Below are 14,980 nucleotides of genomic sequence, written 5' to 3' on the forward strand. Positions count from 1 at the left end.
ACTCCCTGCTTAAAATCCTTCAGGGGCTCCTGTCATACTTGAGAACTGAGTCAAGGCATCTGTGATCCGGCCCCCGAGCAGCTCCACCATTTCCTCCTGTACAATCTGTGCTTCAGATACAACGAGCCACTTCATTTACTTATCCAACAAACATCTAATGAGAGGCAACCATGTGTCAAGCACTCATCCAGGCTCTTTAGATAGAGATTACAAGACAGGCAATGTTCCTGACTTCATAGAGTTTCCACTCTAATGGGAAAGAAACAAAAACAAGCAAGGAAGCACACAGGATGATTTCAGATAGTGATAGGTGCCCCGATGCAAATGAACAGAGCGTAACCACGAGGGTGCAGGAAGAAGGACCACTTTACAGGGGATATGAGCCAGGGCTCCAAGCCAGTGAGAGCTGAGTTGGATCTGAAGTATGGCCTGCTGAGGGAACAGTGTTCCAGGCAGACAGAGCAGCATATGCAAAGGTGGTAACACAGAAAAGGCTGGCGTGTCTGCTAAAGGGAGTGTGCATATACGTCACGTGCGCGGGGGCAGGCAGTGGGCAGCAGAAGGGGATGAAGGACATAACCAGAGAAGGAGTTCAGAGACACAGACAGGACTTAACAGTAAGGACACCGTAACTAGTTTGTAGTGAAAGCCACCGACAGCTTGTAAGCAGGAGTATGACACGATCTAAATTATCGATAAAGCCTTTGAAAAGATCTCCCTGAATGCTGTGTGGAAGGTGCACTGAGTGGCTAGAACGGAACTTAGGAAGCTATTAGAGAACCACATGCAGTTTCCTAGACACAATCTGCTCCTTCAAACCACCAGGGGTTTGGGCTTTCCAGAGCGTCCTTCCCCCACTGCCCTATCAAGTCACCTGTCCAGAGTTCAAACATCACCTCCCCTCTCCTAGATCCCCTTAGGATCTATAAAGATCCTCCCTCCTCTGGAGGTGCCTGGGTGGCTCAGTCGCTTAAGCACCTGACTTCGGCTCAGGTCGTGATCTCACGACTCATGGGTTCGAGCCCCCACATGGGGCTCTGTGCTGATAGCTCAAAACCTGGAGCCTGCTTCAGATTCTGTGTCTCCCTCTCTCCCTCCCCTGCTCCATTCACACTCTCTCGCTCTCTCAAAAGTAAATATTAAAAAAAAAAAAAAAAAAAAAAGTTGGGGCACCTGGGTGGCTCAGTTGGTTAAGTGTTCAACTTCGGCTCAGGTCATGATCTCGCGGTTCATGAGTTCAAGCCCCACGTCAGGCTCTGTGCTGATGGCTCAGAGCCTGGAGCCTGTTTCAGATTCTGTGTCTCCCTCTCTCTCTGACCCTCCCCCGTTCATGCTCTGTCTCTCTCTGTCTCAAAAATAAATAAACATTAAAAAAAAAAAAGTCCCTTTTCTGTACTACCACAGCTCCAGGACCTACATCCACTACAGAAGAGACCACATGTGGTCTCCCCAACTGAACTGTGAGCTACTCAAGGGCAAGAACCGCTTTTTTTCAGCTCTGCACACCAGCACTCAGCATGTGGCATTGTGCACTTAAGAAACTCTGTTGACTTGGGGCGCCTGGGTGGCTCAGTCAGTTGAGCGACTGACTGCGGCTCAGGTCATGATCTCACTGTTCGTGGGTTCGAGCCCCACATCGGGCTCTGTGCCGACAGCTCAGAGCCTGGAGCCTGTTTCGGATTCCGTGTCTCCCTCTCTCTCTGCCCTGCCCTCCCTCGCTCACGCTCTCTGTCTCAAAAATAAATAAACATTTTTTTTTAAAGAAACTCTTCTGACTGAAGGAGCAGGTAAATGATACAACTGTGTTAGGGGCCCACACTACTGCCCCCACCTGTGTCCAATTACTGTTGCTGCACCTGCTCCCCCATCCTCCCTCCGATCATGATTTTACTTCCTACTTCTCTAAGGAGATAGAAACAGGAAGACAACTCCCCCACACACCCCACATCTACCAATTACCTGCAATCATGTCCATACAATCTACCTTCCCTCCTGTGCTCACAGAGGGACTGTCCTTGCTCCTAAGGCCAACCCACCCACGTGGGCCTCACTCCAATTGTCCTGCTCTCTTCCACCTGCATTATTCCCTTCCTAGTGAAGCATTCCCACCAGTACACAAATCTCTGCAATACCTCACAGCTTCAATTTAAAAACGGGAAAATCTCCTGAAATCCCAAGTCAGCCTCCAGCTATCATTTCGTTTATCTGCTTCCCTTTGTAACTGAACTCTTTGAAAGAGTGGAATATATGCACAACCTTAATGCCTTTCCTCCTCTTCTCTCTTGATCCTACCCTGATCAGGCTTTCAGGCCCACCATCCCTGGGAAACAGGTCTTATCCAGATCACCAAGGACTTCTGTAATCCTCAGTCCTCATCCTGACCATAAGCAGATTTTGACGTGGTTGCTCACTCCATCCTCCTTCAAACACTCCTTCATGTCTTGCCCCAGGCAGAAATTTTACTGGGCAATCCACCACCACCAAGTTACTACTGCAGCCCAGCGGCTGCCTCCACGTACCCAGAAAGGTCGATCTGTGACACGGTACCCTGTCCACTTACCAGAGCCCAGCAGCTGAGTGTGCACAGTCTCATGGAAAATGATAACAGCAGGGCCCAGGGTGGACAAGGGGACATCCAGGCCACAGCGGGCAGTGGTAGCCTTGAGCTCCTTGGTGAAGTGTTTGAGATAAGCTTCAGAGGCATCCCCAAGGAACTTGAAGAGGTCATTATGCAGCCGGTCTGCGTGAGTTCGATAGATGACGAGGTCTGAGATGGCCAGGACCTTAAGCAGCAGTCGTGTTCTCTGGCTGAGATTCACCGTAGCCCCCAAGAGCCCTTCTGTGTCTATCACCGCTACTTTGTGGACTGGGTCATAGGCTGCCCACACTCCCACGGTGCAGGACTCCTGGGCAGGGGACGTTTTGAAGACTTCGCGACCATAAAAGAAAGTATGGTTAAGAGTATGAGACTTTCCATCACCAGTATTTCCAAAAATAGAAACCACCTTCAGATGCTGATCAGGTTTGCAGTCCAATTTCCTAATAAAGTCTTCTTCATTCGTTACCTTCAAAAAAAAAAAAAGGAATATAAAATGCATACTAGTTAGAAAATCTGCAAGAACAACCTGCTTCTCAAAGTCAAGGTCCTTGAATGGACTGTCCAGGTGGCAAGGGGAAAAAAGCCCCAGGATGACAGCCTCCCACCCAGCCTAACCCGCAGAAAACAGCTAAGAACTTTCAAACCCTCAGGCAGTACAATTTAATGCTCGTGAAAAAGCTACAACTATAAAACTCTCAGAAAACATAGGAGCAAATCTTTGTGACCCTGGATTAGGCACTGGTTTCTTAGATATGACATTTAAAATCTGTATTCTGCAAGGATACCATCAAGACAGTGAAAAGAAAGCCCAAAGAATGGGAAAAAGTATTTGCACATCATTTCTCTAATAAAGGACGAGTATTCCAGAATATTTAAAGAACTCCTGGGGCGCGTGGGTGGTTCAGTCAGTTAAGTGTCTGACTCCTGGTTTTGGCTCAGAACATGATCTTAACGGTTTGTGGAATCAAGCCCCGCGTCTGGCTCTGAGCTCTCCCTCTCTCTCTGCTCCTCCTCCACTCTCACTTTCCCTCTCAAAATAAATGAGCTTTAAAAAAATAACAACACAGGGGTGCCTGGGTGGCTTAGTGGGTTAAGCATCTGACTTCAACTCAGGTCATGATCTCAGTCTGTGGGTTCGAGCCCTGGCTGAGCTGTCAACACAGAGCCTGGAGCCTGCTTTGGATTGTCTCCCCCTCTCTCTGGCCCTCCCTGGCTTGTGCTCTGTCTCTCTGTCTCTCTCTCAAAACATAAACACTAAAAAAAAGGTTAAAAAAATAAACAAACAAACAAATGAATAATACAAGTCTTCACGTACTTATTAGGGGTGCCTGGCTGGCTCAGTCAGTGAGCATATGCAACTCAATCTCGGGTTCGTGAGCTCAAGCCCCATGTTGGGGGTTGAGAGTACTTTAAAAAACACACAATGACAACACTGGTGGGAATATGGAAGAACTGCACTGCTTATGCACTCACTGCTGGTAAGAATGTAAAATGGCACAGCCACTCTGGAAAACAGCATGGCAGTTTCTCAAAAAGTCAAACACGGAGTTACCATACATATCAGTAATTCCACTCCTGGGTATGTATCCAAGAGAACCGAAAACATATGTCCACACCAACCTGAACATTGAATGTTCGTGGCAGCAGCAAGATTCCTAAGAGCCAAAAGGTGGAAACAACCCTCAGGTCCATCAACCGATGAATGGATAAACAAAATGTGGTGTATCCATAAGATGGAGTATTATAATTCAACCACGAAAAGGAATGAAGTACTGACGCATGCTACAACATGGCTGAACCTTGAAAACATCCTGCTAAGTGAAAGAAGCCAGACACAAAAATACTACATATTCTATGATTCCGTTTATATGAAATATCCATGATGGGCAGATTCATAATAACAGAAAGTATATTACTGGTTGCCAATGGCTGGGGTAAGGAAGGACTAGGGAATGACTGCTAATGGGTATAGGGTTTCTATTTGAGTGATAAAAATGTTCTGGAATTAGTGTTAAGGATTGCACAACTTTATAAATGCACTAAACACTGAACTATATACTTTAAAAGGGTAAAATAGGGGCGCCTGGGTGGCTCAGTCAGTTAAAGCGTCGACTTCGGCTCAGGTCATGATCTCACAGTTCGTGGGCTCAAGCCCCGCGTCAGGCTCCATGCTGACAGCTCAGAGCCTGGAGCCTGCTTCGGATTCTGTGTCTCCCTCTCTCTCTGCCCCTCCCCCACTTGTGCTCTGTCTGTGTCTCAGAAACAAATAAATGTTAAAAAATTTTTTTAAATAAATAAAAGGGTAAAATATACGGTCATATGAACCACATCTCAGTAAAGCTGTTTTTTGTTTTTTTTTTTTAAGTGTTGGTTAAAATTCATCCATCCCATAATTCCTCTGTTCACAGTTTAAAGAACATTGTAATTCTTTAAGAAGTCAGGACAGGAGAGGGGCACCTAGGTGGCTCAGTCAGTTAAGTGTCCGACTTCAGCTCAGGTCATGATCTCACAGTTCGTGGGTTCAAGCCCCACGTCAGGTTCTGGGCTGACAGCTCAGAGCCTGGAGCCTGCTTCAGATTCTGTGTCTCCCTCTCTCTCTCCTGCTCAATGCTCTGTCTCTGTCTCTCAAAAATAAATAAATGTTAAAAAAAAAAAAAAAAAAAGTCAGGACAGGAGAGAAGAGACCCAGTACCAGTGAGATCCCAGACTGGACCCCCAGAAAGATGGGATTCCTACTCTCAGAAAACAGAATCCCAGTGCCAAAGTTCCTAATCTAAATAAGCCATGTTCTGCTCCAGCAAGGAGTGATAAACCTTTACACCCAGTATCCTTTAGCCATAAGAGAAAACACACCTTCCTGATTCTTAAGAGTCTGCTGGTTTGACAAAGAGCAATTAGAGAAATATATTCAGGCCATGGGTGTGATAATATGAGCCCTCATTTCCCATAACCTCGTCAAGATAGTAAACTACTCATGATCCTATTAATAACATCACTATTGTTACGTTATTAATAGCCTTAACGTTAATGGCAATGCTAATAATTTACTGAATGCTTACTGCAATGACAGTGCCCTTAACTAGATCCATGAGGGCAGAACCATATCTATCCTATGTTTTCATCCCTAGTGTTTGGGATACAACCTGAAACATAGGAGAGGCTCAATATCCAGCTACTGAATGAATAAATGAATGAATGAATGTCATGCATGTTGCTAGGTACCTTACTCACTTTTCTCCACCCTATATCCTCCATAGGGCTTAACACACAGCAGCATTCGACACACCTGGTGATGGGCTCACTGACCTCCCAGACAACTGGGAGGAACAAAAAGTTACATGGAACAGCCCGTTTGGGACTGGGGTCACTCACTGGTTCCAAACTGCTAGGTCAGCCACAAGAGAAAGAGACGACAAAAGCTCCATAAAGCTCTACTGGCAAAGAGTCAGGTAAGGTCGGAGTGGTTGGCTCGAGAGCCAGCACCTTCCAAACAGTCCTGGGGAAGAAGACTAGGCCTAGGGATTTCCTCCCCGGGAAGTCTACTCTGTTGTGACTCTGTCAGCCCACAGAGCAATGGTTCTCTGCGATACATAGGGTGGGCACCTGAAAAGGGGGCATGTGGGAGCCTTTAACTACACAATTAAGTGCCTCAGGATTTATGTTAGTATCCACCAAGTGATATACATAACATATATAAACAAACAACACATTTGGGATGAAAATAAAGCACTCCCTGTCAGCACGAGGGGGTATGATTTTGACACCCAGTGTCCTGGGGAATGTTAAACACACACGTTCCTGTGTTGGGCCTATGCATCTGAGTTCAATGCAAAGAATTCCAGGAGCTCAAAGCCCTAGGCTGGTTTCTCTACTGACAAGCCTTGGATAATCGTTTAACATGGACTGATTGTGGGTTTTTGTTTTTTTTTTTCCACATGTAAAGGGAGGACATAGTCATCTTTGCCCTCCCAGACTGGGTAGTGGTTGCTAGTCAAATAAATAGGTAAATTGAGAAAATGCCTCGTAAACTGAAACCATATTTCATTTTTCCTTCTTCTGCCGTCCATGTTATTTCGCTCCCTGTTCTACTACTCAAATCATCCTAATCTGTGGCCGGTTTCCCCTGAGCTAGAAAGGAGAGAACAGCCTAGACAGCAGCAAGACTGATTTTCAGTCCGGGGGGGGGGGGGGGGGGGGAACATAAGGGGTAAAGAAAAGATAAGAAGATTCCCTTTCATGACGGAAGGAAGGGGCCAGAAGGGAACAAGGCGCTTGCTCTACTCGTTCTGCCAGTTTGCAATCAATGACCCCACTCTGCTCCACTCCTGGAGTGAAAGAAGCGGCCTGCCTCCCAGCGAGCCATGCCAGAGCCGGCCACCCCACCCAGCTCCACATGTCTGCAATGCTCCTCGGCCCTTACACAACAGCAAGAGCACTGCACCAAAGCTTCCCCTCCCCAACTTCTGCCTTCTGCTCTTCCCCCGAGCTCTTGGACAGAAACTCCCAAATTCCACTCCTGGCTTTGCGGCTGAGTGGCCTTGGAAAAGTTACTTCGCTACCAAGGCCTCAGGGAAAGGAGATACTAACACTCCATACCCGCCAGGGATACTGAGAGGGCTAAGGGAGATAAAGCAGGTAAAGGGCGCAGCACATTGCCTGGCACACGGTAAGCCCTCGATAAATATTAGCCATGATTATTTCAAGACCAGTTCATTGTGAAAACATCCAGGGACACAGCAGTGGCAACTGGGCTTGCACTAGCTTGTTGCCCAGTTGTTCATTCAGAGACTAAATCAGCAATGTGGTGAGATCTAAACGGAGTCTACGTAAAAATGAAACATCTCCGGGCCCCTGCCTGGCTCAGTCAGTAGTAGAGAATGAGACTCTCAATCTCATGGTTGTAGGTTCAAGCCTCACACTGGTGTAGAGATTACTTTAAAAATAAATAAACAGGGGGGCCTGGGTGACTCAGTCGGTTAAGCTTCTGACTTCGGCTCCGGGCATGATCTCCTGGTTTGTGGGTTCGAGCCCCACGTTGGGCTCTGTGCTGACAGCTCAGAGCCTGGAGCCTGCTTTGGATTCTGTGTCTCCCTCTCTCTCTGCTCCTCCCCCACTTGTGCTCTGTCTCTCTTTCAAAAATAAATAATAAACATTAAAAAAAAATTTTTTTTTTTTTAATTTTTTTTTTCAACGTTTTTATTTATTTTTGGGACAGAGAGAGACAGAGCATGAACGGGGGAGGGGCAGAGAGAGAGGGAGACACAGAATCGGAAACAGGCTCCAGGCTCCGAGCCATCAGCCCAGAGCCCGACGCGGGGCTCGAACTCACAGACCGCGAGATCGTGACCTGGCTGAAGTCGGACGCTTAACCGACTGCGCCACCCAGGCGCCCCAAAAAAAAAATTTTAATAAATAAAATCTTGAAGGAAGGAAGGAAGGAAGGAAGGAAGGAAGGAAGGAAGGAAGGAAGGAAGCTCCCTGACTCCTTTCCTCTCCCTCTCATCAAAACAACGTATTAGTAATACTGGCTCTTAGTATTTACTTTTAGTAAAGTGATTATCTAACATCATCAGTTCTTAAGAAACCAAAGAGTATACCTCTCTCTCACTCACAAAGCTTTTCGCTCTGTATAGGGTTCCAAACAGAGTTTCTAAAATGAAACATAACAATAACTCAGTGATCTCCACTGTTCCAGTTTAGAATTTAGAGCAGTTTATGATAGTGAAAAGTGTCCAGCAGCCACCCTCTGTCCCAAGCAGGCAGTGAGAATGATGACAATCTCCGTCAAGAAATTTCTGCTTAGCCCTTAGAGAATCATTCTAGAAAGAATAACCACATAAGCTTTGTTCTGAGGGAAAACAGCTTTGTCCCCTGCAAAGGGAAAAGCAAGAGATAGAGAAGGAACTGAAAGAGCCTGGAAGGAGGAAAGTTCAACAGAGCACAGAAGAGAAATCCCAAAGGCATCAGAAAAAAACTCTAGAGGAAAGTAGCTAAGCACTGAGGTCCTTTCAGTTCTGGCTGTTAGAGAAAAAAAGGAAAAAAAAGAAAAAAAAAGAAAAAAGAAAAAAAAAATCTGTGCCAACTAAAATCATACAGTCCTTTAAATTTTTATAAAGATGTCCCCTGTGGCTGAGAGCAAAACCCAGCTCCCTCCCCAGAGTCATAGAAAGAGCTAAGAGAAGGCTGGTTGCGCCTACCAACCCCTCACAACCCAATGCTTACAACAGATCCCACCCCTGAACCAACAAAGATGATTTTATGTCTCCCCACTGAGATTCTAAAACTAGCCTCGGTCCATAGTTCCTGCCAAAGGGAACTTCCTACTAATTACTTCTACGTGTTGGTCTCTGATTTATCTTACTTTTCATTCCATTTTTAGCTGGGTTCAGAGGAAGAGACAAAACCCAAAGAAACCAAACCAGATTGTCACTCTTACCAGAACTGAGACCGCTATCCCAAAAGGAAACTAGAACTTTTTTCAACAAACGAGAACAACGTACATGTATCAAGCTTCATCTAGTGCCTGGCACTAACCTGATGACATTAGATATACAGCACAGGTATACAACTTGGGTAACATCTTCCTTCTCCTGGGGAGGTAAAGGAGAAGTGGAAGGCGAGGGAACTCTTCCTAGAAAAATCCAGAGCCACTTTCATCATGTTGAAAAGAGCCTCCACTGGGGCGCCTGGGTGGCTCAGTCGGTTAAGCGGCCGACTTCGGCTCAGGTCATGATCTCGCGGTCCGTGAGTTCGAGCCCCGCGTCGGACTCTGTGCTGACAGCTCAGAGCCCGGAGCCTACTTCAGATTCTGTGTCTCCCCCTCTCTGACCCTCCCCCGTTCATGCTCTGTCTCTCTCTGTCTCAAAAATAAATAAAAAACGTTTAAAAAAAAAATTAAAAAAAAAAAAAAAAAAGAAAAGAGCCTCCAGGTCGTGATTTAAGTCAATGATCTAACTTTCACGCAAGATTTTACCTAAACAATGTCAAACAGACCAGCAGCTGATCTATTTTTACAATCCAAATGACAAGGATGTTCCATTCCAGTAATAAACTCCTATGCCAGAAAATTCTAGTAAACCTGTCTCTCCAACCTTGCAAGTCTAGAAAGTTTCCTTTCGTTGTATTCTAAAAGGAGTGTGTAACTTTGTGTTTATCCATGTATGTATCCATAGGGTTTCATAAAAAACTCAATTGTTTCTCAATCAAATGTTTTCTTAAGACCACTGAAGTCATGAGATTGGCCTCACAAACACACTGAGCACATTTGGTAAGGGCAAAGATCACTTTCTTCCACTCCAGTGTCCCCAAAGCATTCCATTACTTGAGAGGTCAGGAATTCTCCCCCCTTGTCTTAGGACTACCAGAAGTACTTCTGACACACAGCCTCCCGGACTCTGCCTGCAGCTCCCCTCCTACTCCAGCAAGAAAGAGAATGTCTGTATGCAGAAATGATCCACAAAGTGAATTCTTTAAAGAGGGTCATTTTTAGCTCCATGATCAGTTGGTTTCTTTGACCTCCACCCAACTCACTGTTCAGCTATCCTTCTATATCTGAACAAAAAGCTTTCCAAAACAAAGCTGAATTCTGAGGACAGACAGGAAATACCGAGTCATCCTCAAGACCCACATCACCCTAAGAGGATCTTTCAAGGAACTTCCAGATGGCATACACAGCCCCCCTCTTAAGTGGCACGGCATACCCGTATTTGGCCAGCTATAAAACAGACATAAGCTCCGACAAAGGCTCTGGGACTTAGCAACAAAAGCGCCAGGCCAGAAAGAAGACAAGAGAGCTAGGTCCACCTCTACTTGGATTAGATCATGGGCAATTTCACTCAACCCTTCTCTTGCTCAAAGCCTCCTCCATTCCCCACCCATCATCTCTTTTAACATTTTTCCATTCTTCCTGGTTCTGAACTTCCCAACCATAAGGTACCATGCTGGCCAGGGTCTGTTCTGTGTTGTTCACCACTGTAGCCCTAGCCCAGGGTCTGATACATAATAGGGAATCAACATATATTTGTTAAATGAGTGAATATCTAAACGCTACATTCTCTCCGGGAATAGTTTTACCGTTAAGGATTCAACCAACCTGCTTATACACCACTTGCTGATTTTTTCTTTCTAACTGAAAATTTTTTTTAATTTTGTAATGATTTATTTATTTTTGAGAGAAAGAGAGAGTGAGCAAGCGGGTAAGGGGCAGAAAGAGAGGGAGACAGAGAGTCTGAAGCAGGCTCCGAGCCGTCAGCACAGAGCCCGGCTCAAACTCTCAAACCGTGAAATCATGACCTGAGCCAATGTTGGAGGCTTAACCGGCTAAGCCACCCAGGAGCCCCTCCACTTGCTGATTTTTTTTTTAATTTTTTTTTTTAACATTTTTTATTTATTTTTGAGACAGAGAGAGACAGAGCATGAACGGGGGAGGGGCAGAGAGAGAGGGAGACACAGAATCGGAAGCAGGCTCCAGGCTCTGAGCCATCAGCCCAGAGCCCGACGCGGGGCTCGAACTCACAGACCGCGAGATTGTGACCTGAGCTGAAGTCAGACGCTTAACCAACTGAGCCACCCAGGCGCCCCATCCACTTGCTGATTTTAGAATAACCTTAAAGAATTTAACTTCCCTGGGCCTCAGTTTTCTCACCTGTAAAATGGGGTTAACAACACAATCTACTTCAAAAATTGCTGTGAGGATTAAATGAGATAATTGCACATCAAGCACTCTGCACATTGGAATCATGCAGTAAATGCCAGAAAAGAGTTGGCTGCCATATTGCTGTATTTATACTGGTTTGCTTCTAGGCCACAGTCATTACCACCACCACAGAATTTCATTCCATTATCCCAAGTAAAAACCCTTCCATGGGAAGGTTTCCAATACACAGCTCATTAAAAAATTAGAGATACTGGAAGAAGATGCTTACTCAATATTTACTGTTCCCTCCCTCAAAAGGATGTATCTTTTCAATTAAAAAAAAAAACTGTTCTGAGGTTGAATACATACATTATGCAGAAGACGGCATAACGTTTTCAAAAGAACGACGTGCCAGGATTCCAAGAATTATTACTATACCATAGACTCCCTAAAAATGTTCTTCTCATCCCTTGTGTCAAAAATCTTAATAGATGACACTGGCATTCAAGGCGATCTTTGGTGTCTGCGGTGGAGACCGAAAGGGCCTGCTCTTTTTTTTTTAAATTTTTTTACTGTTTATTTATTTTTGACAAAGAGAGAGAGAGACAGAGCATGAGTGGGGGAAGGGTAGAGAGAGAGGGAAACACAGAATCTGAAACAGGCTCCAGGATCCAAGCTGTCAGCAGAGAGCCTGACGCAGGGCTTGAACTCACGGACAGCAAATCCATGATCTGAGCTGAAGTCGGATGTTCAACCAACTGAGCCACCCAGGCGCCCCACGAAAGGGGCTGCTTTCTATGCCATATCGAATGTGACAGTGGAGCCCTGGTGAAGTAACAACATGGCATATAACTACTTAAAGTTAACAAAGTAACCCCCCCAGCAGTATTCCCCTCCTCTGAATTTCCATAATATCCTCTCTATACCACTCACACTGCATCCATCTTATTTCCACGTATTTGTCTTCTGTTACCACTGGAATGTCCTCTCCCCAAGGGCAAGTCAGTATCTGAGTGCCGCTTGCAATTATCTTCAGTGGTCAGCACACAGTAGGCACTCATTAAATGTTTATTGAATTAATGATTAAATTGATTTATTCTCATTAATGCATTTCATTCATTCAACAGATATTGAGTACCTACTACATGCCAAACATTGGTTTAGATGCTGATGAACAGAAGAGGCAAAAATCACTGCCCAATGAAAATGGTTTTGTTTTCTCTTTTAATGTTACAAAAGTGTGGTGATGATTGTACATATACATGAATGCACTAAAAGCCAAGGAACTGTATACTTTTTTTTTTTTTTAATTTTGAGAGAAAGGGAATGTACACACAGGCTGGGGAGGGGCAGAGAGAGAGAGAAAGAATTCCAAGCAGGCTCCACACTGTCAGCACACAGCCAGATGCAGGGCTAGAACCCATAGACCGTGATATTCTGACCTGATGAAGTCAGATGCTTAACCAACTGAGCCACCCAGGTGCCCCTGAACTGTATACTTTAAATTTTTTTTTAATGTTTATTTTTTTGAGACAGAGAAAGACAGAGTGTGAGCAGGGGAGGGGCAGAGAGAAAGGAAAACACAGAATCTGAAGCAGGCTCCAGGCTCTGAGCTGTCAGCATGGAGCCCGACGTGGGGCTCGAACCCATGAACCATGAGATCATGACCTGAGCCAAAGTTGGACGCTTAACTGACTGAGCCACTCAGGTGCCCCTGAACTGTATACTTTAAATGGGTGAATTGTACAGTATGTGAATCATATCCCAATAAAATTGTTTTTTAAAAAAGTAAATCCAACATTAAAAAGAATTGAGATACTAGTGAACTTCTTTTATTGCAAGATTAAGATAAAATTCTATACTTTTCTGTAGTTCTGTATTTTCAGTATTTTAACATGCAGAATCTGTTGTTTTATAATTGGAAAATTTTAAAAAATTAAATTAAAATTTAAAATTAAAAAAAAAATCACTACCCTCTGCTATGGACTGTTTAACAGGTAAAGGGTTTTCATTTGGGATGATGAAAATTTTTTAGAACTAGACAGAGTAGGGACGCCTGGGTAGCTCAGTCAGTTGAGCATCTGACTTCAGCTCAGATCACGATCTCCCAGCTCATGGGTTCAGGCCCGGCATCGGGCTCTGTGCTGACAGCTCAAAGCCTAGAGCCTTCTTCGGATTGTGTCTCCCTCTCTCTCTCTCTGCACCTTCCCCACTCGCACTCTCTCTCTCTCTCTCTCTCTCTCAAAAATAAATAAACATTAAAAAAAAAAAAAAAACTAGACAGAGTAGGGGATGCACAAAACTTAACTGTTCACTTCTCCATGGTTAATTTTGTGTGATGTGAATTACATCACAATAAAAATAAATAAATAAATAAATGCCCTCATGGAGCGTACACTCTAATGGGGAGAGGACCATATTCAAACAATTAAAATATACAGCACACACACCAAAAAACAAGTCATTGGATTAACGAACTGCGGTGAATCCATGCAATGGAACACTACTCAGCAATAAAAAGAAAAGAACTGAGACAGGCAAGATGAATGACCCTCCCTCCACAACATTACGGTGAGTGAATGAGCCAGCACAAAACAGCACTGCATGATTCTATTCATAAGAAACTCTAGAAAAACCAAATCTAAAGTGATAGAGAACAGATCAGTGACTGCTGGAGAACCGTCGTGGCAGATGGAAATGTTCTGTATCTCGGTGGTGGTGGCGGTGGTGGTGGTTATACACGTGCACGTGCATTTGTCAAAACTCATAAAAACGTACACTTAAAATGTGTATATTGCATCATACGTAAACTATATCACAATAGGGCTGGGTTTTTTTGAAGTTTATTTATTTAAAAAAAATTTTTTTTTTTTACATTTATTTGTTTTTGAGAGACAGAGACAGAGCTTGAGCAGGGGAGAGGCAGAGAGAGACGGAGACACAGAATCAGAAGCAGGCTCCAGGCTCCGAGCTGTCAGCACAAAGCCCGACGCGAGCCTCAAACCCACAAACCGTGAGATCGTGACCTGAGCCGAAGTCAGAGACACTTAATCGAATGAGCCACCCAGGTGCCCCTAGGGCTGATTTTTTAAAGTATACATTATGTCAAATGGTGGTAAGTGGTATGAAAAGAAATCAGGAGAGACTAACAGTACAAGGCCAGGGCAGGAGTTGCTCTTTGAAATATGGTGCTTAAGGAAGTTGCACTGTGAAGCAAAACCTCTTTAGGTCAATCCTTTTAAAAACAATGTAATGAACACAATTTTCTGTGGTAACAAAAGGAAGAGAAATGTCACGAACAATCCAAAACAGTACATAAGCCTAAAATCATTTCTATTTAGTTCTAGAAAGAAACTTTTCTCCCCTGGCAATAGCAGATTTAACTTCTTAATTCATGAAGGCAGGTTGGGGGAGTTAGGGAGGAGGAAGGAGAGGAGAGAGGGAGAGAAAGATGAGGGAAGGGAAGAGAGGAGGAACTAATGAGGGGAGGGTGGGAAGGGAGAAAAAGAGAGAGGGAGGAAACAGGGAAGGAAAGAGAAGACAGAGAAGAGACAAAAAGGAAAACCGGCAAGCAGGCTGTCTGCCTGTCCATCTGTCCAACAGTCATAGTCCAGATCTAAATAACAGAGTTGACTGAGAGAGACGTAGGGGAAAAACAATAGTGCACCCTGTGACCTATGATTGCATGGTCACCAGGCATGACAAGAGAGGGTACAGAAAGAATTATGGGATCCTCAAAGAGCCTC

At 44.7% G+C, this 14,980-nt stretch overlaps 1 protein-coding gene across 1 annotated transcript in view; it reads right to left on the minus strand.

Moving 5' to 3' along the window:
- Window positions 1-14,980, minus strand: part of ZFYVE1 (zinc finger FYVE-type containing 1) — a 54,069-nt gene that overhangs the window by 26,675 nt on the left and 12,414 nt on the right. Inside the window, exon 3 of the mRNA XM_058739550.1 lies at window positions 2,561-3,065. Within this exon, the coding sequence (XP_058595533.1) occupies window positions 2,561-3,065 (505 nt within the window). The remainder of the gene's footprint in view (window positions 1-2,560; window positions 3,066-14,980) is intronic.

Source organism: Neofelis nebulosa, chromosome 7 (genome assembly GCF_028018385.1).
Source record: "Neofelis nebulosa isolate mNeoNeb1 chromosome 7, mNeoNeb1.pri, whole genome shotgun sequence".
NCBI lineage: Eukaryota > Metazoa > Chordata > Mammalia > Carnivora > Felidae > Neofelis > Neofelis nebulosa.